At 35.9% G+C, this 27,710-nt stretch overlaps 5 protein-coding genes across 5 annotated transcripts; 2 read left to right on the top strand and 3 right to left on the bottom strand.

Moving 5' to 3' along the window:
• Positions 1-249: 249 nt before the first annotated feature.
• On the bottom strand, positions 250-1,462 carry LOC141248726 (uncharacterized). The gene is made up of 3 exons (XM_073669416.1): positions 1,373-1,462; positions 592-658; positions 250-494 (listed from the first exon to the last, which is right to left on the bottom strand). The coding sequence occupies exons 1-3, from the start codon at positions 1,460-1,462 to the stop codon at positions 250-252; spliced, it is 402 nt and encodes a 133-aa protein (XP_073525517.1).
• A 1,568-nt stretch (positions 1,463-3,030) lies between these two features.
• On the top strand, positions 3,031-8,350 carry LOC141248730 (uncharacterized). Its single transcript, XM_073669420.1, is given in 13 exon segments — positions 3,031-3,173; positions 3,722-3,785; positions 3,910-4,015; positions 4,136-4,247; positions 4,328-4,496; positions 4,635-4,719; positions 4,722-4,817; positions 4,820-5,015; positions 5,111-5,246; positions 6,095-6,555; positions 6,636-6,894; positions 6,994-7,659; positions 8,036-8,350. Coding segments are annotated over 13 exon segments (2,808 nt in total).
• Positions 8,351-10,893: 2,543 nt separating this feature from the next.
• LOC141248729 (uncharacterized) lies at positions 10,894-15,764 on the bottom strand. Its single transcript, XM_073669419.1, is given in 18 exon segments — positions 10,894-11,015; positions 11,239-11,252; positions 11,363-11,493; positions 11,637-11,756; positions 11,904-11,948; positions 12,630-12,746; positions 12,829-12,903; positions 12,906-13,002; positions 13,104-13,192; positions 13,304-13,344; positions 13,813-13,931; positions 14,401-14,501; positions 14,760-14,825; positions 14,973-15,055; positions 15,220-15,331; positions 15,415-15,479; positions 15,584-15,594; positions 15,709-15,764. Coding segments are annotated over 18 exon segments (1,464 nt in total).
• Positions 15,765-16,410: 646 nt separating this feature from the next.
• On the top strand, positions 16,411-19,053 carry LOC141248728 (uncharacterized). Its single transcript, XM_073669418.1, has 10 exons — positions 16,411-16,579; positions 16,820-16,896; positions 17,047-17,104; positions 17,191-17,275; positions 17,358-17,427; positions 17,495-17,925; positions 18,041-18,146; positions 18,265-18,323; positions 18,459-18,715; positions 18,812-19,053. Exons 1-10 carry the CDS (start codon positions 16,411-16,413, stop codon positions 19,051-19,053), a joined length of 1,554 nt encoding a protein of 517 aa, XP_073525519.1.
• A 502-nt stretch (positions 19,054-19,555) lies between these two features.
• LOC141248727 (uncharacterized) lies at positions 19,556-22,156 on the bottom strand. Its single transcript, XM_073669417.1, has 2 exons — positions 21,291-22,156; positions 19,556-21,212 (listed from the first exon to the last, which is right to left on the bottom strand). The coding sequence occupies exons 1-2, from the start codon at positions 22,154-22,156 to the stop codon at positions 19,556-19,558; spliced, it is 2,523 nt and encodes an 840-aa protein (XP_073525518.1).
• Between the last annotated feature and the right edge of the window lie 5,554 nt (positions 22,157-27,710).

Genomic DNA, 27,710 nt, shown 5'->3' with positions numbered 1-27,710 from the left:
TATCTGCCATTCAATTCAGTATTGGTTATGTAACATATACTATGTTAGCCGTTTCAAGCTGAATCAGTTAGCTCCTTTTCAATTCCCTTTTTGTTTTTTACGTTCAGATGATTTAATTTGTCTCCGTGCTATTAATATATAACTAAAAACTCGAGCTTTTTTTCATTACACCTTGCAAAATGTTCTGATAGGCTAGCGTCAATTACATTATGGTACTGATATATGATTTAAGTATATTCTTTAATCAGATTAGGTATAAACAAGGCGAATTCCGAAGGCCAAAGCCACGATAGCAAGAGGGACAAGAAACTGCAGGACTCTAGTAGTGAAATCAGAAGAGTTTAGATTATCGTATCCGTAGTACTTGGGGGTCACATTGTTGATTTTCTTAGGAATAGTGGACATGTCCACTTCTCCAACGCAGTATTCTTCCATATTCGCCTTTGCACTCGTGCTGTGCCCTACACCCTCAAAATCATCTGTTGCATCTTTTCCTAAATCATGCAAGGATGATGTTAATAAATATGTTTACGAATTTTTAATTAAATATTTTAGGACAACCCATTTTTTGTAAGTGTCATTCATATATACCTGTTGCCGTGAGCAGAATCTCATCTCCACCAGGATGTTCTTCCAAAAAATTTGTCACATCATATACCTATATACGCTTTCTCAATGTACACGTTAATTTAAACGCATATATATGCTCCTACTATGGTTCATAGGAATTATGAATTTAATTAGTTTATAATCGCTCTTATTTTATACGTAATATTAACTATAAATATATCTCGATATCATACTAATATGAATTAGATTTTGTTGAAACTTTAGACCTTAAAATGTGAAGAATTTCACATTAGAACCTTGCTATTCAAATACATTAACATACAATATGATTTGTAAATCTACTGAAAAAGAAAGAATTTGTTTGAGTTATTTATAAAATTGTCATCGCATTATTTTTTTTAAAATTTATAATTTAATACTTCGTTTTCATGATTTAGATAAGAAGATTTGTGTGCGGATATTTTACATTTTAACATCATATTTATATGATATTTAACATTTCATGTTTCTCATAGTAGCCGCCAAAAGACCCCTAATACACTTCATTAAAATTATATGGTGTATTATGTTTTGTCCCCCGGTCCATTATGTTAAAAATACATTTCGTCTTTCTTTTTTCTTTCCTGGGTCAGAGATGGATCTAACTAGCTTAATTTTTAAGCTTATATACATTTAATCCCAAAAAATCCAAAACTAATAAAAACACGAGAGAAAATTTCACGAGAAATTCTATTATTTATTGCAATATTGGCCATGTATTAAAAAAAAGGAAAGAAATATATATATTATATATTAAACGTACCTTGCCATTGATAATAAGCCAACAATCTTTAGTCTTATTATGTTGGGATACTTCTGAAAGAGTGTACACTTTCTTCTTCTCCTCCTCCATTTCCAAATCCTCCGGTAGCCAGTCTAATTGCTAATCAGCTGCTAGCCAGAGGATATATATGGTAGCTGAATAGCCAGGAAAGCGCAATGGAGAGCCAATTAAGTTGAATTGCATGGATCGAATATAATTACTTCGGCCCAAATTAGTTGGAAGTTGACAAGTCAGGGAGTAGTTAACCGGTCTGTATAATAAACAAGTTCTAAATGGGTGGGTAGTTCGGTGGTTGTAGTTAGCATATTGGTATGTAACACATTAATAATAAGGTGGATGCAATTCCGGAGTTTGGAGATTACACTAACCATGAAACACCCTCTTTGCCCTCTCTTTTCATATCCTTATACGTTGGATTTTTTTTAGAGTATCTTGAATGAAAATTGTGAAATCACTGCCATACAAAAGTAAATAAAATGAATTCAACATGACATTGTTGTTAATAGAATAAGTCCTTCTATGACCATTCTTTCATGAATAAGTATTATAATTTTTTGTACTACGAGATATATAAGAATCCAATATCACTTGGAAAAAGGTTAAGGTCGATAAATTATAATAATGCAGGTTAATAAGAGAAAGCATGGATGATGCCATATTTATTAATTTATTATGAAGAATGAAAAAAGACGTATTAGAATTTGAAAGCGACAAAACAGACATAGAAGGATGATCATAAATAATAAAATTAAGCTTATAATCGAAGGCGAGGTCGACAAGGTGATCTGCCACCGCGTTGTACGCCCGGGGATCCAATTAACACGGACAATTCAATCAGTAACACGAGACAGATGGTAACATTCCTTTGGTCAAATACACATCAAAATGAGGGACCGAGCTTTCAAAGTTAATCATGTCAACAACTACTCTTCAATCAGATTGAACCGTGACAAATGTATAACACCACTCTATTTCTGCACTAAGAGAAAAAACTAAATTGGAAGAGAAGAGGATTGAATAAATGTGCTCCCCAAAAATTATTAACTCATTATAATAAAATCTTATTTATTCTAAAATTAAGAAAATCTATATATAGGCAAATTTTAGACAAAATACAAATAGATAAGTAACTTATAAATAGTACTCCCTCCGTCTCTTAATTATCTTCTCATTTGTCATTTCCGTTGTTCCAAAATTATCTTTCCACATTCCATTTATAGAAATTACTTTTTAACCTCTTTTTCAATTTCCAATATACTTTCACTCTATCCAATACAAATTCTCCTCCCCCAATACTACTTTATCCATTTATTATTCTTTCTCTCTATCTATTTTCTTCACATTATTACTCTTTATTTTTTCCTTAAAATCCGTAATTTTAGTCAAACGGGAAGAAAACTAAGGAGGGAATATTATCTATAGCAACCGGAGAACTTATGAGGAAGTAGTAATTATTAGAAATTCGGTTAATAACCCCAGTAAACATTTGAGAAGCCTGGCTTGTTATCGAAGAAACACGGGGAAGTAAAAGCATAATGTGCAATCGACGATCCTACTATCTGTTTAACCGCCTTTCTTCGACTTCAATCATCAAGTTAAGTTCAGTTCGTCGAGGAGTTTGAGTAAGAGAAGTAATCATGGCGACGATGGTGAGTTCCGCTGGGGCTCTGTTGGCGATGCTCAGCGAGGATCATCCTGCTCTCAAGCTTCACGCACTTTCCAACCTCAACTCATTTGCTCACTTTTTCTGGCCCGAGATTTCCACCAGCCTTCCTCTAATGTACTTCCCTTTCCTTCTTCCGCTTCTTCGGCTTTCAGTTGATCTGCATTTTTTGCTTTGTTGCTCGTAAATTTGGGTTGTATTTGATATCTTTTGTCGCTTTGATTGGGGGGAGTTGTGCTGATTGTAATTCCGTAAGTTTTGAGGTTAAAGATTCTAAGGTTCTTGAGTTTGAGGAGATCTTGGGGCTGGTCCGACCTTAGCAGTTAGCACTGTAACAGAACACATGAATTCTGCATGCTTCAAGAATTTCTTCTTAATCTGATCAATGCTTCGAGCTATCCAACTGAGGGAATTTGGACATTTTTTTACTTTTGAGGTCGTAGTCTTTAAAAACTATGTAACTGTGGCAGCACAATTGTATAGTCTGGATAGGTTCGAGAGGTATTGATTTGCGCTCAATTACATGAAGCAAACCTGCATGTACATGTTCTAACACAACTTTATACATAACTTCTGAGTCTATGTAAGATCTATGTCTTCTCTAGTTCCAACATTTGGAATATTGGTTTTAAAGTTCGGATTCTCAAGTTCAAAATTACATGCAGAGAAAGTTTGTATGAAGATGAGGATTTCTCTCAAAGACAGCTTGCTGCCCTTGTTGCTTCAAAGGTATAGGTAAAAAAGGCATTGTGTATCTTTACGCTTCCAAGAATTCATACACAAGCATTGCTTATCTTTCCACTTTGATTTGAGTCCCCTTCTCATTGTGTTGTCATTTTGTCCTTCTCCTCAGGTTTTCTACTATCTGGGCGAGTTAAATGACTCTTTGACATATGCACTGAGAGCGGGCTCTCTATTTGATGTTTCAGAGGATTCTGATTACACCCGGGCTCTTCTTGGTAGGTTTTGTTTCTTCCACAGTACTTTTATACCATCGATTCTGCTACTTGATTTTTGTAACATTCTTAGAGGTGGAAGGGTCTGATTATTCTGTTTTTTTTTTGTCTATGTTCTGTTAGACAAAGCTATAGATGTGTATGTTAGTCTTAGGAAAAATGATGCCAAGTCCAGTGAAGAACTATCAGATTTTGATCTTCGGTTGGAAGAAATTGTGGAAAGAATACTGGAAAAGTATGGCCTTCTTTACTTTAGAATTACTAACTGTATTTCGTAAATGATTGACTAATCAGTAATCACCTGCATTTTTTTAGTTGCATTTCGGATGCAAGGTACCAGCAAGCTATTGGGATGATCATTGAATGTAGAAGATTGGATAAACTTGAGGAAGCAATAACAAGGAGTAATGATGTTCGTGCAGCATTTTTTTACTGTATCATTGTCTCGCATTCATATGTTAGTCAGAGGGAATACAGACAAGAGGTGATAGATATTCTTGATGTTTCGTCAATATACTACTACCTTAGTTATATTCATTAGATTTCTTAATCATAGTATATTCCATAGAATATTTACTTTTTATATAATGTCATGATTGTCATCTTAAATTACTGGTTGCAGGTCCTTGTTCAGGCTGTAATGGCTTATCTGCAGGTCCAGAATCCTGATTATTTGATCATTTCCCAGTGTTTCATGTTTTTGGATAAACTAAAACTGTTGCCAGAATATTGAATGTGCTTCTACGTTCTGATAATAAGAATGCTGCTTTGGCTGCTTTTCAAATAGCCTTTGATCTTGTAGATAATGACACTCAACAGTCTTGTTGAATGTAAAGAATCTGCTTCCAAATCCCAAGATTCAGGGAAAAGATTCTGCTGGAACTGTGCAAGCAATAGATCCCAGGGAAGCAGTTTATGCAGAGAGATTAACAAAAATAAAAGAAATATTGTCTGGAGAGACGTCTATTCAGTTAACATTACAGTTTTTGCGCAGTCATAACAAGTGAGATACTCTTATACGTACAATTGTTTTTAGTTCAATATCATAAAGTTTTCTGTTTTTACTTCCCTCAATGACCATGCTTTTCTCTTTCATAGGTCGGATCTTCTTATTCTGAAGACAATTAAGCAGTCTGCTGAGATGAAAAATAGTGTGTGCCACAGTGCAGCCATTTATGCAAACGCAATCATGCATGCTGGCACTACAATAAATACCTTCCTTAGAGAGAATCTGGTACGCTAATATTTTTTCAACTCATTGTACACTTGTAGGGTGTCTTCGTGCATTTACATTAGCATTGCAAAAAGATATTGGGACATAGTACTTAAAATAAGGCATTTTAGAACTTTGGAGTTTGTGTTACAATATAAACCCTTCTCCTGACACATTTATCGAGACACGTTTTCTATGATAAATATCTTTAAGTTTAAATTAATAAAAAATAAAAAATTTATATCTTATTAATGTACTCGTCAAGACGAATAAAACAAGATCAAACATGACTATGTTTTTCCATATATATCGAGAGAAATGGAGAAGAATCTGTAAAATTATGAATAGTGTATGAAAAAGAAAGGAGAAGAATAAAAAAAGGACGGATGGAGTAACTCTTTGTTATATAATGGCATTAAAAAAAAGAGTTTTTGTGACATCGGAGATTGTGCAAAAAATTAACTATTAAATCATTTATAATACCATTACAAGTACCATTAGCCAAACAATATTATTACAAATAATTACTTATTTACAAACCCCCTCTATAATGGGGTAGGCGGGCCAAACATACCCTTAAGTTACATAATTACACTATACATCATTTTAAAGCCTTGTTTGTTTAACTTCATTATAATGACATTTCAATTATAATGATTTTTTTTAGAAAATGCAGTTTGACTAACACACATTATAATGTCATTCTTTTACGAGTTTCTTTTATTTTTACTAACACGAAATTCAAAGTTTAAAAAGTATTTATTTTTAAAAAAATTATTATAATGGTGACATTAAGTTGAGGGCCAAATGGACCCTTAGTTTATTTGCATTATGAAATTCAGTTTTTCACAATCCATTGCTGATGACAGGATTGGGTTAGCAAGGCAACTAAGTGGGCTGCGTTTAGTGCAATGGCTGGGGTGGGTGTTGTTCACAGGGGCCATTTCAAAAAGGGTAGGTCCATAATGGCATCTTACTTGCTTCAGACTCGTCGTGGTAATTCTTACTATAAGGGTGGAGCTCTGTATGCCCTTGGTTTAATTCATGCCAACCATGGTGAGGACATCATTCAGTTCCTTCGTGATAGACTTCGCAATACCAACTTCGAGGCTATTCACTATGGGGGCTGTTTGGGTCTGGGTCTAGCTGCTCTTGGAACTTCTGATGAAGGTATATACGACGATCTAAAAACTGTATTATTTACAGATAGTGCTGTTGCTGGAGAAGCAGCTGGTATAGCTATGGGTTTACTACTGGTTGGTAATGGTAGTTCAAAGGCTTTTGAGATGCTTGTTTATGCACGAGCAACTCGACATGAGAAGGTCACTCGGTATGCCTTTTTCTTTCCCCCTTCCAAAGCAATCAAATGATCCTTCATCTTTCTCATTGTAACTGATGTTGCGATGGCAGGGGTTTAGCTCTAGGTATAGCACTTGTGGCTTACGGTATGGAAGAAGGAGCTGATCAACTGATTGAGAAGATGAGTAGTGATCAAGATCCGATTATAAGATATGGTGGAGTTTACGCAGTTGCATTGGCTTATAGGGGGACATCAAACAGTAATGCCATTCGTAAGCTTCTGCACTTTGCTGTCAACGATGCGAATGATGATGTTAAGCGAACAGCAGTTATGGGGCTTGGTTTTCTCCTCTATTCACAGCCTGAGCAAGTAAGTCTGTCCCTTCTCTCTGAGTCTCATGCATACCTCCAGATACTCTGTTACTTGTAGAATATAACGCAGCTTCTAAATTCCTTCTCTAATCTGCAGACACCACGTATTGTTTCATTACTATCAGAATCACACAACCCTCATGTCCGATATGGAGCAGCCCTAGCAGTTGGGATCTCTTGTGCTGGTACATGTTTAAGTCAAGCAATATCTTTGCTCGAACCCTTAACATCAGATTTGGTGGATTTTGTTCGTCAAGGTGCTCTCATTGCCATGGCCATGGTCATGCTCCAGACTAATCACCCTCGTGTTGGAACATTCAGGAAACAGCTTGAGAAGATAGTTGTTGACAAGAAGGAAGACGCAATGAGCAAAATGGGAGCAATTTTGGCGTCAGGAATACTTGATGCAGGAGGGAGAAATGTAACAATCAGATTGGTTTCGAAGAGTAAGCATGATAAAGTGACAGCTGTAGTTGGTCTGGCGGTGTTTAGCCAGTTCTGGTACTGGTACCCTCTCACTTACTTCATTAGCTTAGCGTTCTCACCAACTGCATTCATTGGGCTGAATTATGATCTGAAAGCTCCCAAGTTTGAGTTCATGTCTCATGCAAAGCCTTCCCTGTTTGAGTACCCTAAGCCAACTACTCTCCCTGCTGCCACATCACCATTGAAGCTTCCACCCGCTGTTCTCTCTGTCTCAGCAAAGGCAAATGCCAGAGCAAACAAAGCAGCTTCTGGTGTAAAGGATGGCGACTCAATGCAGGTACAAACTTTACATTTTGTAAGAAAAACTACTCCCTCCGTATATTAAGCTTAAGGAGAATCGGGTTTCCCACAATTGCTCGTATTGAATAGCCATTGGAAATTGGAAAAGTGGTGTTTAGGGAAGGAGTAATCTCAGGTAACATTCGCTCTGTTCACAATTAGATGTTGTTTTAGAGATATTCATCAGAATTAAGGTAATGAAGTTTTGGACGATTTTACCCTTATTAATTTTTACTATGAATAACATGGCATAAATTAAACAACTTTTTCTCCACAATTTTATTGTAGTAATTTTGGACTAGTTTTTTAGACATGAGTTGGGCTAGAAGGACAATTGTTTGCATTGTTTATGTGGTACCATTTTATGGTGTTAGGTTGATAGTACAAGTTCGAAGGCAGAGGCTGAGCCATCATTTGAGTTGTTAACAAACCCTGCAAGAGTAATCCCAGCTCAGCAAAAATTTATCAAGTTTTTGTCAGACAGCAGATATATTCCAGTTACAAAGGCACGTTCAGGATTCATTCTACTGAAAGACTTGCGTCCCAATGAGCCTGAGGTTTTATCTTCATCTGGTGTGGGCGGATCCGCTACTGCTCCCTCACAGCAAGCCTCAGGTGAGGCTGTAGCATCAATGGATGTTGACGATGACCCTCAACCTCCCCAGTCATTTGAACTTATATTGTCCTAGATATTGTTGACAATACATTGGTGATGATAGGAAGGTGGAGTTCTGCTGTAAAGCGTTGAACTAAATTTGCACCTGTTTCTAGTGTATTCGTCAGGGAGAATAGGCCGGTTAAGCTCCGGAATAATATCATCAGGTTTATAGACCGGGATACTTTAATGGATAATTACCCGGTTTGGAATCCGGACTGTATACTTTCATGGATAATATAATATACCCCGGTTTAGGTCCGGGACATATACTTTCATAGATATTACGCCGGTCTAAAGCCCCGGATATATACTTTAGGTAATAAATACTTTATTTTAATGGGTAAGACCCGGGGTATATGTTTCAGGGAGAACATGTAATGTTTTGTTCTGTTATCAACTTATTGATAAACAAAAATTTACCAACTCATAATTAAGTTTCTTCTACAGGTAGACGTTTATAAGAAAGGATCTAGATTAATCAGTGACATGAATCCGTGCTTAAATAATTCAAAGAAGACGAAGCGAGAGACTATTTTTCATTAAGTAGGGCCTCTATCGAAATCGAAGCTTACCATCAAAATTAAAAACTTTTGTTCTCATTTCAATTGATACCCACCAGTTTTACTGGTTTAACTCAGTCCTCTATATATGTCATTTTTTCAAGAAAGTACACCCAAATGGAGAAATAAGAGAAGCACTCGGTAAATTTTCATGAGGTAGGTCCCTCTTTTGGTATTAAAGCTTGCTATCAAAATTCAACTGCTATTAGCCTATTACCCTATAAATTTTACTGATTTAACCCATCCATCCCTATTTATATGTCCTTTGTACCAAATAGAGAAACAAGACAAGCACTCGGTAAACAGTTATATACTAGTTACACCAATATATACAAACTCCATCTCTAGGCTTCTTAACATTCATGACTTGCATTGTCTCCATGTTTTTCGTTGACAAGTCATTTCAACTAAGATTTATCTGTCATCCTCCTCCTCCTCTTTCATTTCTTCTTCACCAACTCCCCAAAAAAGTTCCCTTTTTTTGTGCTCTGAAAAACTTATCATCATGTTAGAGGCAGCTGTCGCCATGGCTCCTCCAACCTTGTCTGAGTTAAACTACTCCACTATGATTCCAGCTTCCTCTCCATCAACCCCTAATACTTTCGGTTCGAGGCCCATTTCACATCAACAAGATGCAACACTTGTTGATCCTGTTGACATGCTCAGATCTCCATTCTCCCTCAAAGAGCATCATCATGGAGAGAATGTGAATGTTAATGATGATAGCTACATTCTTGAGTTTCTGAGTGCAAGTGGAAGTCTAAACCATATAATGACGATGAACAACACCGCCACTACTACTATTACTTATTTGGATTCAGTGATGAAAAAGAAAAGCAAAAATAGTAAGAGGAGAAGAACACGAACTGCCAAGACGAGGGAGGAAGCAGAGAATCAAAGGATGACTCACATTGCAGTGGAAAGGAATAGAAGGAAGCAAATGAATGAGCGTCTTCACCTTCTTCGTTCCCTCATGCCTGCCTCCTATCTCCAAAGGGTAAACTTATCCTTTTCTCTATATGCATATATTATGAGTTATGAATTATTATGAGGTTGCATTATGTAGTTTCTATTTCAGAATCATGTATAAGTTATATGTTTATAGTACTGAAATCTATTCAGGGAGATCAAGCATCAATAGTAGGAGGAGCAATAGAGTTCGTGAGAGAACTAGAGCAACTCCTTCAATCTCTCGAGTCTCAAAAACGCCGAAGACTCAGTGTGCCTCTTTCGAACAGCCAGTATTTTGGTCCAAACACCTACCAAATTTCGGCTAATTCTGGTCTAGTTGAAATCCATGAAGAAACAGCAGGGAACAAGTCTGCCATTGCTGATGTGGAAGTCAAGCTCGTCGGTTTCAATGCCTTTATCAAGATCCTAACGAAGAAGAGGCATGGACAATTGATTAAAGCTATTTCAGGACTTCAAGATTTGGAGTTTGCTATCCTCCATGTTAATGTTACCACCATTGATCAAACTGTTCTTTACTTGTTCAATGTTAAGGTGTGTCTAGTAAGAATATTCATTATATCAGTTTCTAATTAGACTCGGGCAGATTATTCAATTTCGTTGTGTTTGTGCAGATTGGTAGCAAACCAAGGCTTGAAGCAGATGATATACTGAGCTCAGTGCAACAGATAATGACTTCCATCCCCGCAAATTGATCCGTTTGATGTTCTTCTCTAGTTAAACATTATTGGTTTATAGACAAGTCTAATGCACTTAAGGAAACATCTAAACCAGCACAGATTAGTCGCAATGCTTTGGTATTAGGCACTGAAATCAGAGGTGAATAATGCCATACAGATAAGAGCTAGTTTATGTTTTTTGTCTGTAGGGTAAGGGTATGAAATATATATTTGAATGTTAGGAAGGTCAACGAGCCCCAATTTAATGTAATGTAATGTGCCAAAAGGAGGGAAAAGATTGACTTGTCAGAGATGATTAAACATGAGGAACAATTAATCAATGAAGAGGGTCCATCCCATGTTTTTGTTTGCAAAGGTCAACTTCTTCAGCTTGTATGGCTTGTTTTTCTTTCCTTTTTCTTTTGATACAGTTCTTCAGCTTGAACTAGGCAGTTCATAAACACTTGACATATGTTTTGATGATAACACTCGTACAAGTGATTTGAAGCTTCAATAGAAAGAAGATTACATGAAGGAAAAAGAACACATAGCTAAATTTAATGGAAGGTTGTCTTGTAATTACATGGTATATGGGCCTACAGTGTACACAGCTCATCACTGAAAGTTGTTCCTTTCCCGATATTACTAGTGTCATCCCACAATCAAGATACAAACAAAACAATTGACCAATTTCACAGAACAAAAGGACAATATAATTATTCGAAAATCACGATTCAGATCACTCCTAACATTAAGAGGAGAAAGAAACTTTTTTTTATTTGTTTCTCATATTCTTTTCTTCGAAGTGTACGAGTCAGAGTACTCTTTACCTGGAGAGTAGCCAGTGATTACTACGTAGTGTTATGTGTAGGAACACTAATATAAACTTTTGTGTTTTTGAAGTCATCCAAAAGTGGGTTGTATCCATCTTTGGTTCTCGTCTTTGAAGGCAGTCCAAACTCTTCCATGAACGCAGAGGTATCAAGCTGTATTGTATGCAAAATTTGAAGGTGAAAGACATTACAAAAAAACATAAAAGAATTGAGAAAAGAAATGTAGAGTTTTGTTATACAAAAGCTAAAAAATCATTGTATTGTATCAGTTGTAACAAGTATACAGCTTAACTTACAGTCATTGCCCGCCTCTTCTTTCCCTGCTTTAATTTTTCTTCCTTCGGTGTTTTAGAGCAGTAATGGTCAATCTGTTCTAGAAGCCAAAAGTCTGTTGGGAAGAATATATCAGCATCACCCTGCAACAATAATAAGTAGACCCATCGTCAGTGAAATGTGCATGCTCAGTTGCACTTATGATATCTTTACTTATGAAATGGAATTAGATGCAGGTTTGTCTGTCGTGAAGAAAGGCAAGTCTACATGATAAGAATTAAGAAGCTTACCTTTGCCTCAAGGTAGCTGTCATAATCCGAACTGCTTCCACCTTTCTGTGAGTTTCATTTGCAAATGAGATTGATTTTAGAAACTTAAAAGAACTTTTATAGTCTCTATTTACAAATATTTGATTCAGACAACTCTCTATGTAATATTTACCATAGAATGATAGAAACAATCCTGAAAGCAGACATCATATTACAACAAGTTTTACCGAAGTTGATAAATAACATTTGAGTAGACTAAAGGAAACCACTCTATGTGAGTAAAATCAGAAGAGGAAAGTGCACGGACACTCTTTTCTGTTGATAATTCATAAACCCATTACAAAGATTACTGTAAAATGGCTTAAATAGACCCCAGTAACTCTCCTATAGGATGGTGTTAACTAACTGCAAACTAGGAAAACTAACACAGACTCCAATAGTCTGCAGAATTTAGGAAAAATTAAAAAAAAAGTAACAATTCAATTAATAGTAACTAAGTTAAGCACAAAGTTATTAATATACAATTATAGTTTCACATCTTCTCTGCTGTAAACACAAAGTTAAGCACGGAAAACATGACTAGTTATTAAGTGGTTAATTATCTAAAAAATGGAGCAGTGATCATTAAATTAAGCAAAGAAAGGAAAAAGGACAATAAGGGAGTGTGCATATTATGTATTAGACTTGCAGCTGGTTTCTTTCATTCGTTCACTAAAAGATACTGAATTAGAAAAGAAAATTGAATACCTTACTAGAAACTAAAGGAGCTCCGTGACCTAGTAATCTGACATCAGGAAGAAAACTGAAATCTGAAGCAATAAGAGACATCTTAGGTACAGCACTATGCAGGGCATCCATCAGTTTCTGCATCCAAGAATATCAAAAACCTTAAAATAAAATCAAGGACATTAATTAGAGTCATAATATTACAAATTACACTACCTACCAAGCACCCTGTTGGTAGCCAGCATCTTCGAGGCTTGGGAGAGACTTTAGCCCAAATGTTTTTGCATAAGATGCCAACACGCTTCCTTCAGCTGTAGATTCTAATTTTAATATTTCCATGCAACGTTTAATTAGTGGATCTTGTACCGATCTATACAGCTCAGAAGGTAATAATCTGTCAATGTAGAGCAATGCAAAGGGAGATTAAAACTACAGTGTGAACAAGAGAACTAAGATATGTTATTTGCATATGAGAAGTTAGGTTTTTATGGCTACCTATCCGGATGCTTCTCAACCCACACTTCCTTCCATGGGGAAACTTGATCTTCAGAAAAGATGAGATCGTGAGGAAGATTATCTAACACCTAGAAAAATAAGTTGCTGATCAAACTGTAAACGGTAAAACTATTTCTTGTTAAATAGAAGCTGAAGTGCTATCTTGTAATGCAAAAGTAATATGTTCCGAAATCGCAAACCTCAAGCATTATCACCCAGCATGGTTGTTGCTGAACATCACCTGCATACCAAGTTAAGAGTAAAAATAAAATAAATACCATGAAAATTAGGTACATAATCATAAAAACATAAAAAATTAAGTTCAGTGGCACATTTCCAAAAGCGGGATGAATGGGACAACTGATGGTAACACAATCTATGACCCACAATCCTCTTGAGTGAGAATGTGCTTGAAAATATAACTTTGAGTTCATATAGTCGGGATATGTCCCAATGGATCTGATAACTTGCTTTTATATTAGATTGGTCATTCAGAAGTAGTAAATGAAATGATTGTTTGAATGGAGAATTTAGAGCCATAGTAAATCTTGCAAAGAGGAGCAAGCCTGAAGATTATGTCCTATAGAATTATCTGTTAAAAGCAGTTTTCTAAATTATTGGAGATATTCTAGGATCGAACTTTTTATCAATATTAAAAAAAAGTAGCGCCCAATAAAAAGGGGGATAAGTGAGCATAGATGAATCATACCCCATCCACTTCGGTCAGCTGCATCCCGGCGTTCAACTTCGAATTTTGACAAGTGACTGGAAACTTGGCCGATGGTTGCCAACTGTTTTTCAGCCAGTGATGAACTGATTTCTACTGAACTGCATTAAGTAGGAAAGATAACTGCATTCCTATCAAATTGTCAAACTTGCACATTCAAGAAAGTGCTCCGTTGTATGAGCAAGTTGTCTTAGCTATCACAATTGAGCGGGACCTTAAACTTCAGTTTTTCCACTTTCCCCTGACAAGTTTCTTATAAGGTAGGACTAACCAAGAGGAAACCACTGGTGAAACCAGATATTGAGTAGGAACACCTACATACTCTTTTCTTTCATTAATTCAAGAATGATTACAAACTGAAAGGAACAGGCCTTAAATACCAAATTAGGGAGAACACTAACCCTCTACTTCCACTAACTCAAACTATCCCACTACTAACTTAACTGCCTGAAATTATTTATCATGAATTTCTAATGCTGACTCCTAATTTAATTAACAAGAAATACAAAGAAATACTGAATTTACAAACTAGATAATCTGACTTAGCTGATATCGTATCAGGTTACATACATGTACTTCATACTATCATAAATTCGTTGAGGTGCATTTAACTTGATGTAGTCCATTATGCCTTTTGCACAGGTTCCAGACCCTCCACCAATTTCATATATCTGCAATAAAAGAAACGGAAGATACAGGATGTGCTTAGGTAGAGCAAGGCATAAGTCGGAAGAGCATACTGATAAGTGATAGCCACATATAAGTTCACAGCATAATATCTTGAAGCGTCTCAACATTTAAATATTCAATGAAAAACTATGAACAAAAGCAAGTGATAATGACAGACTAGATATAGATTACAAGTAGATAAGAATAAAACGTATTCAGCAGCTTCAGCTGAGAAAATGAAAGTGGATAGGAGAACTCACTTTGAGGGGAACTGATAGGTTAGCAGTGCGCATAATAGCTTCAGCAATTCCATGAGCATACCAAGGCTGCCACAAGCAATTCAAGTATAAGAATCGAGTATATAAAACATTTTGGAAAAACAAGAATCACAGTCCATATTATGCCGCCTAGATATGTATCATAAGAGATCTTCAAACAGTAAGATCTAAGAAGCTTTTTCATTAAAAAAATACCTTGAAAAGCTCCACAGGTGTAAACCAAGATGTGTCACTCTGCTTATAGATCTTATCCAAATGATGCAAATACGCTTTCCTGCCTGAGTTCTTCCAAGTTCAGTACACGAGGAGACAATTTACTATACATTTGAGCAAGCAATAAAATAATTCAATAAGACAATATGCCTATCAGATGGTTTATCAGTCAATGGAATATGGATGGAGCATACAGAAACAGGAAAAACGGAGGAAATGAAATCTAGACCTTGAAGTTGATGGAACTTGATACTGGAATCGAGAACACCAACTGAAGCAGAACTTTTAGAGAAGTAGCCGTGGTTTGGGTCATAAAGTGCTGAATGTATGAAATCGCGAACCTATTATACACATAATAAACAATCAAAAACTAAAAATTTCCACCAAAATCAAATACAATCGCATAATCAGATGAAAACCGAACCAGAATCGGCTCATCCCGGACAATGTGAGCGGTTGAGAAGAATGTACAACATCGCCGAGAATACGCTGCCACGAAAATATCACATCACAACTCATGCTTTTATCTTACAATCTGGCGTACGTGCAATAGAAGATCAGATCAAACAATTAACAAACGTGAACAGAAGTACCTCTTGACGAGCTGGAGGAGAAGAAGAACAGCATAGATAAGATTTCGACAAGCAGAAGCCCGCCATGATTTCTGGCCCTTTTCCTTTGCTTTACTACTCTCCTCTGCTATCAGAACCCAAAAAACCCAGCCAGCTGAAGCTGTTTCTGCAAACCCCCCCGAAGTCCTCCATTGTCCACCATCGCGGATTCGCAGAGCTGTCTACAGGTTTGGGCCGAGTTTTCAGTTTTGGGCCCAATCAAACTTTGTTTTTGGGCCAATATTAAACAGCCCAAATTGTAACAACTTTTTAATGGTCCACTTGGGAAGGGAAGGAGGGAGTGACAGGGACAACGGACGCCAGACAAGACAAAACTGGAAGACAACTCATAAACCACGCAGCGGTGGAGTCAGTTCTGGACCAGAGACTCGAAGAGAGAGAAATACAACGAAAGCGTTTTTTACTCATTCATTTTCCTTCTTCCCTCTCTTTCTCTTTCTCCAGTCTTCCTCTCGCTTTCTCTTTTTCTGTCCGTCTTCTGTTTGTCTCTTGACAAGTCTATCTCTGGAAAGGGCGGCAAAAAAGCTTGTGACTTGCCAACCATCTCTCCTTCTAGGCGTTTCTCTCTCTCTCTCTGAATTGTCCTCGTCTCGGAAACTGAATTTTTCTGTTTCTGCAGTCCACCGGAACCACCAATTTTGCTTCTATTCGCTTCCTTACTTGACTGATTATGTGATTTATATCATATCGGTTGGCTGACTTCAGCTGTGGGGGATTTGTAGTGAAAGAATAGAACTAGTTATTTCAGGAAACTAGGGAAATTAAGAAGAAACAGTATGTTTTCGGCAATGGCCGGTGGTATTAGCATGGAATCGCTAGGATTGCAGGAAATGAGTGGAATAGGAGGAGGAGAAGCTTGCGTGGTGTTGACCTCTGACCCGAGGCCTCGTCTCCGTTGGACTCCTGATCTCCATGATCGATTTGTTGACGCCGTCGCTCAGCTCGGTGGCCCTGACAGTTAGTTTCCACTTTCTCTCTATCTCCGTCCTCTTCAATTTCACTGCATTCGGTTTCAAATTGGTGCCCCTCTGTATCAATGCTCATTTTCATTCGTAATTGAGTCAATTCGCTCAATTTATTTCGTTGTTCGTGAATTTCATTCATTTGCAAGCTAGGGTTTACATCCACTAGATCATAATACGTCCATGATTTTCTTGCTTTTTAATTCATCTCCTTACTTTCTTCTTTTATTTGCAGAAGCCACGCCGAAGACCATTCTCAGAACAATGGGTGTAAAGGGCCTTACTTTATACCACTTGAAGTCTCATCTTCAGGTATTCTATTAATAAAGCCTTCTCTTTCAATTCCACTGGTCTTTTTGAGTAACTCTATATTCATGCAGAGCTATGACATGTTTGGTAATTCTAAAAGATGATGCTCTGAAATTTGCTAAGTATGTTCTTCATTGTCCTACGCTACTGCAGAAATACCGTTTAGGTAGACAAACATGCAACAAGGAAGCGAATGAAAACTCAAAAGATGGTAATGATTGATCTTTCATCTTGTTTTCTTGGTGCCTTTCATGGGTATTTTTTTGTATAATCTAATATCTTCACCTTGGGTATTAGGACTAGCAACTTCTGACGCAGAAGCTCAAGAAAATGTTTCCCCATCATCTCCACCACCAAACGCAATCTCCCAGGAGTCAAATGAGTATGTCACATGAATTTTCTTGAGGAGACTTTGAATAACAAATGACAAGCCTGAACTCATTTCTTGTTTCGTCTTTGAACAGTGGTGTACAAGTCACTGAAGCATTAAGGATGCAAATGGAAGTTCAAAGAAGATTACATGAGCAATTGGAGGTAATCTCTTCTGCATTACCAATTCCCTTCTTGAAATTGTGTCTTATTACTAAATCTACGTCAATAGGTCCAGCGCCATCTCCAGATTCAAATGGAAGCACAAGGCAAATACCTTCAATTAATGCTGGATAAAGCTTTCAAAGTCATGAATGACCACGCTTTAGCATCAGCCGGGCTTGAAACTACACGCGAACACCTCTCTGATATGGCAATCAAGGCTTTCAATGAGTGTAATAACAGTTGGGAAATTCCTGAACAGTTGAAAATGCCATCTTTTGCTGATCTAACTGGCGTTAACGTAAACAGAAACTTCTGCAACATGCCAATCAGAATTGGTGATTGTTCAATGGATAGCTGCTTGACTTCAATCGGAAGTCCAATTTCTCCTCTAGCTTGTAGTGTCAAGAAACGATCAAGACCGGTGTTTAGTCACGGAGAACTTATGCCTACAGAGGGAAATATGCATGACTGTGAAGTTGGTTGGATGATGAGTACTATGTAGGATGAGCTAAGTATAGTGAATTTCTCTTGAAATGTAACATGATCATCTATCTGTATAGCAATTTCGAACTTAATGAGTCGATTTCTGTCATTTTTATTCCACGTTTTTCAGTATGTCAGTGCCCAATTCTTTTGCATACATATTAAGAGAGGCGAAGCTTCCTCTCAAATCCTTCCGAAGGCATATTTCCACTAGTATTGGGAAAGAACCAAATACAGTATTTTTTTTTTCTTTAGTATGCTTTATTGTTACTTTATTCACCTCCATTGTTTAGGTGCCTTTTCCTTCTTCTTTGCCTATCTGTATGGTACCTTCATTTTCCTTCCTACCTCAAGAAAAATGGAGAAATTTTCATCTTCAAGTGGTATGTTTTCTTCTCTCTTATACTACTTATGTAGGTGATTGAATTTAATACTCTTGTCATATGCCAAGATTAGCCAAATAATCCTACGCTGCTTTTTATGAGCTACCATCTTGTTTCTAGAATTATATTTCACGAACTAAACTAAAAAAGTATTTATATTGATAGACTTTCTGTGGTTGAAGGAAAATCTGATTCATGCCCAGCTTTGAGATCACTCAGTAACAAAGTGGGTGAAATATTCTGCCGAAGAAATAACACAAATAAGTACAAACAATTGGATGCCAAAGTTGAAAAGAAGATTATTGAAGCAAGAAAAAGATGTTCTACAGAGAAATACTTCAGATCGATGAGCGGCCTGATCTTGAGGTTTCCTCATTTTAAAGATCAACTTCACAACATTAGAGTTGTTTTTCAGCAATACGGTAGTTCCTACATACCACATCCCTCGAGCCTTTCCGAAAAGAGAACACTTCGAAAAAATTATGCAATCTGAATTACTACCTTTTATCATTTCTCAGATGAGAATGGTGATGGAATTATCAACCGAAACGAGCTCGAAAAATGCATACAGAAGTTGCAGATTAATCTAGCAGAGCAGGATGTTGACGATCTTTTCTGTTCATGTGACTGCAAAGGGATTGGAGGGATAAACTTCAATGGATTTGCAACTCTCCTTTGCCTTTGCTATCTCCTCACTAAACCATCTAACTCTAATGACACTGTACTTCCTCCCACTCTTATCCATTGCATTCTTCACTAACAGCCTTATCAATTTTTGAATGAGTATGTGATTGGTTTCAGAGTTCTCAAACGGGATTCGGTGAGCTAGAAGGCACGTTTGATACAATGATTGAAGCCTTCATGTATATGGATAAGAACAAAGATGGAAAGATTAACAAAAGAGACATGATCAATTCTCTTGATGATACTCCATGGGAGAAGTCACCTGCTCATGTCACTAGGACTCGATTCAGTACGTCGCGCTCTCTATACTACAATGTTTCTCATTTCTCTGTGCCAATTTAGAGTCTTAGACAGTTCATTGGTTTTTTTCTTTCCTTTTACCAGAGGAGATGGACAAAGACAAGAATGGGAGTGTCACCTTTAGAGAATTTCTCTTTGCTCTAACTAGCTGGCTTGGACTTGACATGGATGAAGAAATCCCTATCTATAGTCCTTAATAAACATTACACTCTGTAATAACATCACCAGGAATTAAGAACATGAATATATACAAAACATGGAATGTAAATCTTGGCTACTCATTGAATTCCAAGTGCTTGGATTCTCCTAGTCAAAGCCAATGCAGCAGCATTCCTCTGCCTCCATTCATCTCCTTTCTCTTTCTTCCCCTGTATAAACCCTGAATCATTCCCATCCAATATGCTCATAATTTGCCTTATACTCGGCCTCTCCTCCGGCTTCGACCGCGTACAAGCCAACCCGAGCTTCACCAATCGACTAAACTCAAACCGATCATACTCACCATCCAATCGTTGATCCACGAGCTCCTCCATTTCCCTCTTCTTCAACTCAAACTCATGTAGTCTCTTCACAAGCAAAACCTCAGGGCGACGAAAGTCAACAGCCATTTGACCAGTAACAACCTCAACCACCACCACACCGAAACTGTAGATGTCAGCAGCTGTGTTGGCCTCCCCTGACTCCATGTACTCGGGCGACATGTACCCGAATATCCCCCGAACCGACTTGGTCGAATCCTTCTCGACATGATGCCCGTGCTCGTTTCGCGTCAGAAACTCGGCTAGCGCGAAGCTTGTCAGTCTTGGGTTCGTGTCCAGATCGAGCGCTATAGAGGCTGACGTGATGTGCCTGTGTATCACTTGCTCGTCCCATTCCTCGTGTAGATAGAGGATCGCTGAGGCTAATGATTTGATGATGTTGTAGCGCTGGCGCCACGTCAGACACGTGTGGTTGTTGTGGAACAGGATGTGGCTTAACAGACGAGTTGCCATGTAGTCGTAGACTACGAGCATTTCTCCGTGCTCAGTGCACCAACCTCGGAGCTGTACTAGGTTTCTGTGGCGGAGACGGCCGATGTTTTGGAGCTCGGTGGAGAAACGAGCTCGTAATGCAGGGCAGGTTTTCATGGTTAGTCTTTTGACTATGACGTGGTGTCGGTTTTCGAGGGTTCCGTGGTATGCGGTACCGAAATCGACTTCGGCTACGCGGTGTTCGTCTGAGAAGTTGTTGGTGGCGACGACGATTTCGTTGTAGGAGATTTCTCTTGGGGTTTCTACTGTAGGGATAGGGTTGAATTGGTGACGTCTACTGCCAGCGCTCGAGCCCTTCATCATGCCGGATTTTTCGGTTGTGGTTGATTCCGGTTCAGCTGTGAGGAATAGGGTGTCGGTGGTTGCTGTGATGAAGATTGATGGTGTTGGAGGTTTGTCGGAGGAGGAGGAGGTTGTTATCTTGCTTCTACTGGTGGTGGAGCCTGAGATTGAGATGTATCGGGGCTGTGATTTGAAGCTTGGGAGAGATGGAAGCTTACCGATGACGTTGCCTGAAAGCATTTCGACTATCCATCTCATGTTAGGTCTGGATTTGGGGTCGTGGAGGGTACAGAGGAGACCTAAATGGATCAAGATTTCCATTTCTGAAAGGGAATAGGATCCGTCGAGAAGACGAGAATCCGCTGCTTGTAAGAGGCTTCCTTCGTCGGCTGATCTTCTTACGGAATCGAGCAAGACGATGTGATCGTCGGGGTACGCGAGATCAACTGCTCGTCTTCCTGAGGCGAGTTCCAGAGCGACGATTCCGAAACTGAAAACGTCCGATTTGGCAGTGGCGATGTATTTTCTCTGGAAGCTTTCGGGAGGGAGGTATCCGATTGTGCCGCCGATTCTTGTTGTTTCAGCGAGGCGGAATTGGTGATCTAGCACCGATGTTGAGTTTGAAGTGAGGCTGGATTGAGACGAGACTCGTTCGAATCCGTTGGGAGTGTGGTCGGAGTTAGGATTAGGGTTGGAATTGAAGTCGTGTTCGAGCCAGCGAGCCAAGCCGAAGTCGCCGAGACGGGCGTTGAAGTGAGAATCGAGCATGACGTTGCTGGATTTAACGTCACGGTGGATGATTTGCGTGTCCAGCTGCTCATGGAGGTAGTACAGCGCAGCGGCTAGGCCACGGATTATCTTCTTCCGCCGCTCCCAATCTAGCGTCGTGTCGCGGTTCTTCTGGTTCGTTGTTGATGGCGCGAAAATTAAGCGGTCGAGGCTTCGATTCGGCATGTAATCGTAGACGAGTAGGAGCTGATCTTCATGGACGCACCAACCGCGTAGCCTGACAAGGTTGCGGTGGCGGAGATGAGCCACCGCCACAAGCTCCGCCGCGAAAGTCTTCTCGATATGCTCTCCTTTCTCCGCCAAGCACTTAACCGCTACTAGAGAGCCGTCACTCGGCAAAGCGGCTTTGTAGACTCTTCCAAATCCCCCGCTTCCGAGCAGCTCTTTTTGGCTGAATCCATTAGAGCCGATGTACAGCTCGGCGAAGCTGAATATCCTTGGACTGTTGTTATTCGCGTGGTTGTTATCTCCGTTATTCCTCCTCGAAAGCCGCATCCCCGGCGCGTCATGGAACGCGCCGCTAAACCTCCCCGGTCTCCCGCGCTTTTTCCGGATTCCGCTGCAGAAATTCAGCGGCTTCACAATCCTGTTTAGTAGAGCAACAATCTGATCGTTGCAATTCCGGCTCGATTTCTCTTGCCGGTGTTCCGATTTTGCCGGCAGGACATAGGTAAGGCGGTTTAGGTGTAAGGCGCCGGCGGGGTTCTTCTTAGAGGAAATTTCGTCACCGATGTCGGAGTCCGCCGGAAGGATGTAGCAGAGGCGGTTGAGGTGCATGATTGTTGGCGTCGGTCTATCGGAAGTGCATCTAGAAGAATCAATTTAAATTGGTGAGTTGCAGTAATACAAGTGACATGTCATCATCATATATATAAAATTCAATATGTGTGAATGCAATTTGATTAAGGTGGAGAAGGTGGATTTATTCAACTCCGGGCAGGTTTGCGACGTTGAATTTATGGGGGGTTTTGTTTTCCAGAATTTATTTCCCTTTACCGCTCAAACCAAACCAATAAATAACTTTTGTGATGTGAGCAAATGGAAGAATTCTTCGTGTCTAGAAACTAGCCTTCACGACTGATTAAATTCATCACATCTTTATAAACGTGTAATTTTATTCGCGACCAAAGGTACGATCAGGCAGAGGGTCAACTCTTTATAGTTGTCCCACCGTAAGATTGATCTTGAGATGAATTAAATTGGACAAAATGTATAGTATCTTAATATATATTAAATCTAAAATATTTCAATATTTCTCAAGAGTTTAGACCCCACAATTAATTATATATCAATTTTTTATTTATCACACTATTCTCTCTCCTCTTTATTAATATTTTAATTTTTTCTTTCTTTATCATTTGGATATATTATTTATATACTAATCAAATCTTCTCAAATTTTATTCTTAACCGATTTTTTATTTAATAAGAGATTTTATAAAATCTAGCGTATGTCTATAAAATCATATCTCTTATTTATTGTATTTATAGATTTTATAAATATTATTTTACAATCTAATTATATATATCCAATTGTAGAAGAATTATTTTTATAAATAATTTTATAAAATAATATTATATATAGGATATATAATTTTGATTTTTTATAAATATATAATAAATAATAAATAATATTTTATAATAAATTATTTAGAATATTTTATAATAAATTAAAATAAATAATTTTGGTTATCATCAACAAGTATGCACCATTCTATAATACACTAGAATATAAAAAATGATTTTATATCTTCTATTATAGGAGTTATAAATAAAATATATAAAACACATATGATATACACTAGAATTATAAATAAAAATAATTTTATTTAACATATTAACAAGAATTATTTAATATATTAAAATAATATTGATATATAATAAATAATTTATCAATTATATACATGATTTATAAAATAATATTTATAAATCATGTATATAATATTAAAATATATATTATAAAAATGTGTACAAGAATTTATAAAATATTATTTAATATATAAATATTATATTCTATGCATGGCACGACCATGTATAAGTAATAGGAGATATAAATAAAATATATAAAACATATATGATATACACTAGAATTATAAATAAAAATAATTTTATCTAACATATTAATAAGAATTATTTAATATATTAAAATAATAGTGATTTATAAATAAATAATTTATCAATTATATACATGATTTATAAAATGATATTTATAAATCATGTATATAATATTAAAATATATATTATAAGAATATGTACAAGAATTTATAAAATATTATTTAATATATAAATATTATTTTCTATGCATGGCACGACCATATATAAGTTTAGAATATTTTATTTTTAGTTTATTATAAAATTATATCTCCTAAATATCTCTTATCTTATGATAATACAATATTATATCAAATTATATCTCCTAAAATCTCTCTTATCTTATAAAATATAATATGATATTGTTTTTTTATAAGATTTTAGTTTAGTTTAGTTTAGTTTAAAACTATATCTCCTAAATCTCTCTTATTTTATGATAGTACATTATAAAATAAATTAAGAGATCATCTTCTAATTAAAAAAATATAAAAAAAGTTTTAATGAAAATTATATTAATTTGCACCATTTATATTATTTTATTACAAAAATACATCTCATGTATATCATATAAGTTATAAAAGATGTTTTCATTGTAAAATTATATCTTCTAGAATCCTCTTTATCATATGATAGTATAATATAATGTTATTTTTTATAAAATTTTATTTATTTTAATTTATTTCAAAACTACATCTCCTAAACTTTCTCTTATATTATAATAGTACAATATAAAACAACTAAAAGTTATCTTGTAATTAAAAAAAGTATAAAAGTGTAAATGGAAATTGTATCAATATGCAATATTTTATGTTATTTTATTATAAAAATATGTCTCATGTATATCATATAATTTATAAAAGAATTTTATCTTGTTTTTATTGTAGTTTATCGTAAAACTTATCTCCTAGAATCGCTTTTATCCTATGATAGTACAATATAAAAAAATTAAAATATCATCTTCTAACTAAGAAAAATCTAAAAGATGTTATTGAAAACTTTATCAATATGCACTATTTTGTATTATTTTATTATAAAAATATATCTAATCTATACATAAAATTTATAGGTATTTTATATTATTTTATTACAAAAATACATCTCATAAAATTTAGACCTCACCATTACTTATGTGTTCATTCGCTATTTATCACACTACTCTCTCTTCTCTTTATTAATATTTTAATATATTTTTTCCATCACCTATATATATTAAAGCTACAATTAGATATATTATTTTTTATTATTCAAATCTTATCAAGTCTTATTCTTAACAGATTTTCTATTTAAGTACATATATTGTTCCTAAAATTTCTTATTATAGTGATATTTATTTATGAGATCAATAAAATCTAATAAAATCAATACAACATATATATATTAAATTTATCAATTTCTCCTTAATTTTAGCCAATTATTTATCAGGTATACTTTTCTTATTGAATCTATTTTTGTGACACCTTTTTTAAAACACTTTGAGCAAAATAAAATATTTTATATTAATATACTCATTTCATATTAAACATTGTCATATGTATATACTATATATTAAAATAGACTTATTTAAAGTCTTCTCAAGAGTTTTGGTCATATAGCTGATTATGTGTCCATCCACTATTTGCCACACTATTATCTCTCCTTTTATTGATTTGATATTTTTTCTTTTTTCCATCACCTATATATTAAAGCTAGCATTTTATATATTATTTTTTATTAATCAGATCTTATTCTTAACCGATTTTCCATTTAAGAACACAAATTATTGTGAGAATCTCTTATTAGATTAATATTTATACATAAACTCCCACATTTATAGGAATACATTTCGAAGATAATTTTATCTTAATCTGTTTAATTATTAGATTTAAATGATTCTTCTAAAAAATAACTTAATAATTAAAATGTTAAAAATTCTTTTATAAATTTAGATTATTTTCACTTAATAACTATATCAAACATATATATAGACATATATTTTAATATATAATGAATACCATTATAAACTACATTTCTTTCCTAAGATTTAAAACTACCATAATTTATATTTTATGTTGTATACAAAATAAAACAAATTTTTGTGAATTTTTTTTAAAAAAACTTTCGGAAAAATAAAATATTTTATTCATAAATAAAATTTTCGTTTAAATTTAGAGTGGGTCATTTTTATATATTATTTGAATTATAGTAATATTATTCACCATGTATCACTATTTTATCTAATAACTATTTATCATCTCATCAAATCTCACAACTTAATCAAATATCACATCTATGATAAACTCTTTTATAAAAATATTATTTATAATTTATATATTAAAATATTCTCGTGCATGACACGGGATATATGCTAGTTATGTTTTAATCTGACAGATCTTGCGGTATATCACTCAAAACGACGAATAATAATGGAGTCGGACAAATTGAAATAATGTCGCCATATTAGCGAGTTTGATAAGGCATACAAAGTAGCATTTGACATAGAGTTTAACATTTTAAAAAAATAATGGTGTTTGGAGAGTAGCGGTCAAAGTCTCTTTTCATATTATTAGCATTTCAACCGCTACTTTTTCGAATGCTATTTCCATTAGCTTTTCAAAAAACGCTAGTTTAACCGCTACCTCTACCGCTATGTCAAACTCTACCACTATGACAAACACAACTTAAGACCGTGTTTTAATACTAAATAAGAACGGTGAAAATCAAAAACACGATTAGAAAATTGATAGATTATACAGGCGTGATCAAAATTACTCTCATATTTCTCAATTTGATGATGCGCTAATACTAAATAAGAACGCAAATTAATATCAGTTGAACGTGATTTATTTTGATCATCTCATATAAGATGTCATACAGATCTTAATCATAAAACCTCCTTTTTGTCCAAATTTAGATCCTCCTAAATGAAGTAGTTGAAGTATATTAAGACTTTTTCCAGGTGCATGGTTGTTTGTAAGGTGTTCGTGACAGTTTTTTTTCTCGTGGCTCGTTGCATGGTTTCTGGTCATTGGATCACTGTTGTGTTTTGATTGGACCTCTACTGATTCTCATTGATCTGTCAGAGTGGCGCCCACCTAGCAATTTCGCGTGCTAATCCGGATGCGCATCACACTCGGTACTCTTCAGCTGAATTATCACCATTGGATACGTAGGATCGGTGAGTTTATCCAACGAGTTTGGCTTAAGGAAGCTTAACACTTGGAACAATGGCGGAAGAGAGAAGCTATACTGTTGAACGAACAAGAACAATTTCTGTATAATTCTCTCTTTGATGTATTCAATCTTTCTTGAACTGTGTTTACAAAAGGACGACTATTCTCTCTCTTTTGTCTCACACAGCACAAAGCAATACACTCAAAGACTCTCAATTACAATTTACGATTAACTTCTATTCAAGCTTAATCCTAAGCTATATATAGAACATCACAAAAGCTAGCTAAAACCCAATACGGAATTTACAAACGTGCTTATTTCCCATTGGCTGACAAGAAGGACTTCGTTGGGCCATTAAGCGCTACTTCACTTCACCCAATCCTATCTTGACACGTATTTAGCTGGCTAACTACTTCTGACGCGCGCGCTGCAACAACCAACTGCAACTTGCTCTTCAAGAATTCATTCAACACGTGCAAAACTCTTGATGCCTGGTTTCTCTTCGCGCTTGCTCAGTTATAAAGCATTTTAGATCGCTCTTTGAGTCTTCTACCAGATTGACTCTATTTAGCTTGATAACTCCAGCGTCCTTAGTCTCGCTGAACATTATTATCACCAAAGCTTTAAGCGACCTTCAAATCACTTCAAGCTACCTTCAAGCTACCTTGAACTCTGCATACACTTTGAGTTCCAATAAAATGTCTAAGTTTGATCTCATCAAAACTAAGGAACATAGTTTAAGCTACCTCAACTTTACTAACAATTTCCCCCTTTTTGATGATTTCAAACTTATTTGACTCATTCACAAAGATAACATATGAATTTGAATAATATCTCGCTTAAACAGATAGAACAATGAAACAAGCTCACTTACACATCACCTTACCTTTCTTCAGCTTGCCTTTCATTCCCCCTTAGATCAAGACGTGGGTTTGAATCCTTCTTGACTTTGGGAATAGAATAACATTCCTAAATGCACATTTCAAAATTCCCCCTTTTGACATCATCAAAATGCAGTCAAAGTACAACACATAGGGAACTCTCGAAACTCCTTAAGTATACTATGCAGTCATTCCTAAAGTTCCCCATAT

The sequence above is a fragment of the Phyllobates terribilis genome, unplaced genomic scaffold (assembly GCF_046119375.1).
Source record: "Phyllobates terribilis strain yellow unplaced genomic scaffold, ASM4611937v1 Scaffold_3938__1_contigs__length_67629, whole genome shotgun sequence".
Classification (NCBI taxonomy): domain Eukaryota; kingdom Metazoa; phylum Chordata; class Amphibia; order Anura; family Dendrobatidae; genus Phyllobates; species Phyllobates terribilis.
Note: the sequence above shows the minus strand (reverse complement) of the source record. Positions and strands in the feature narration are given on the sequence as shown.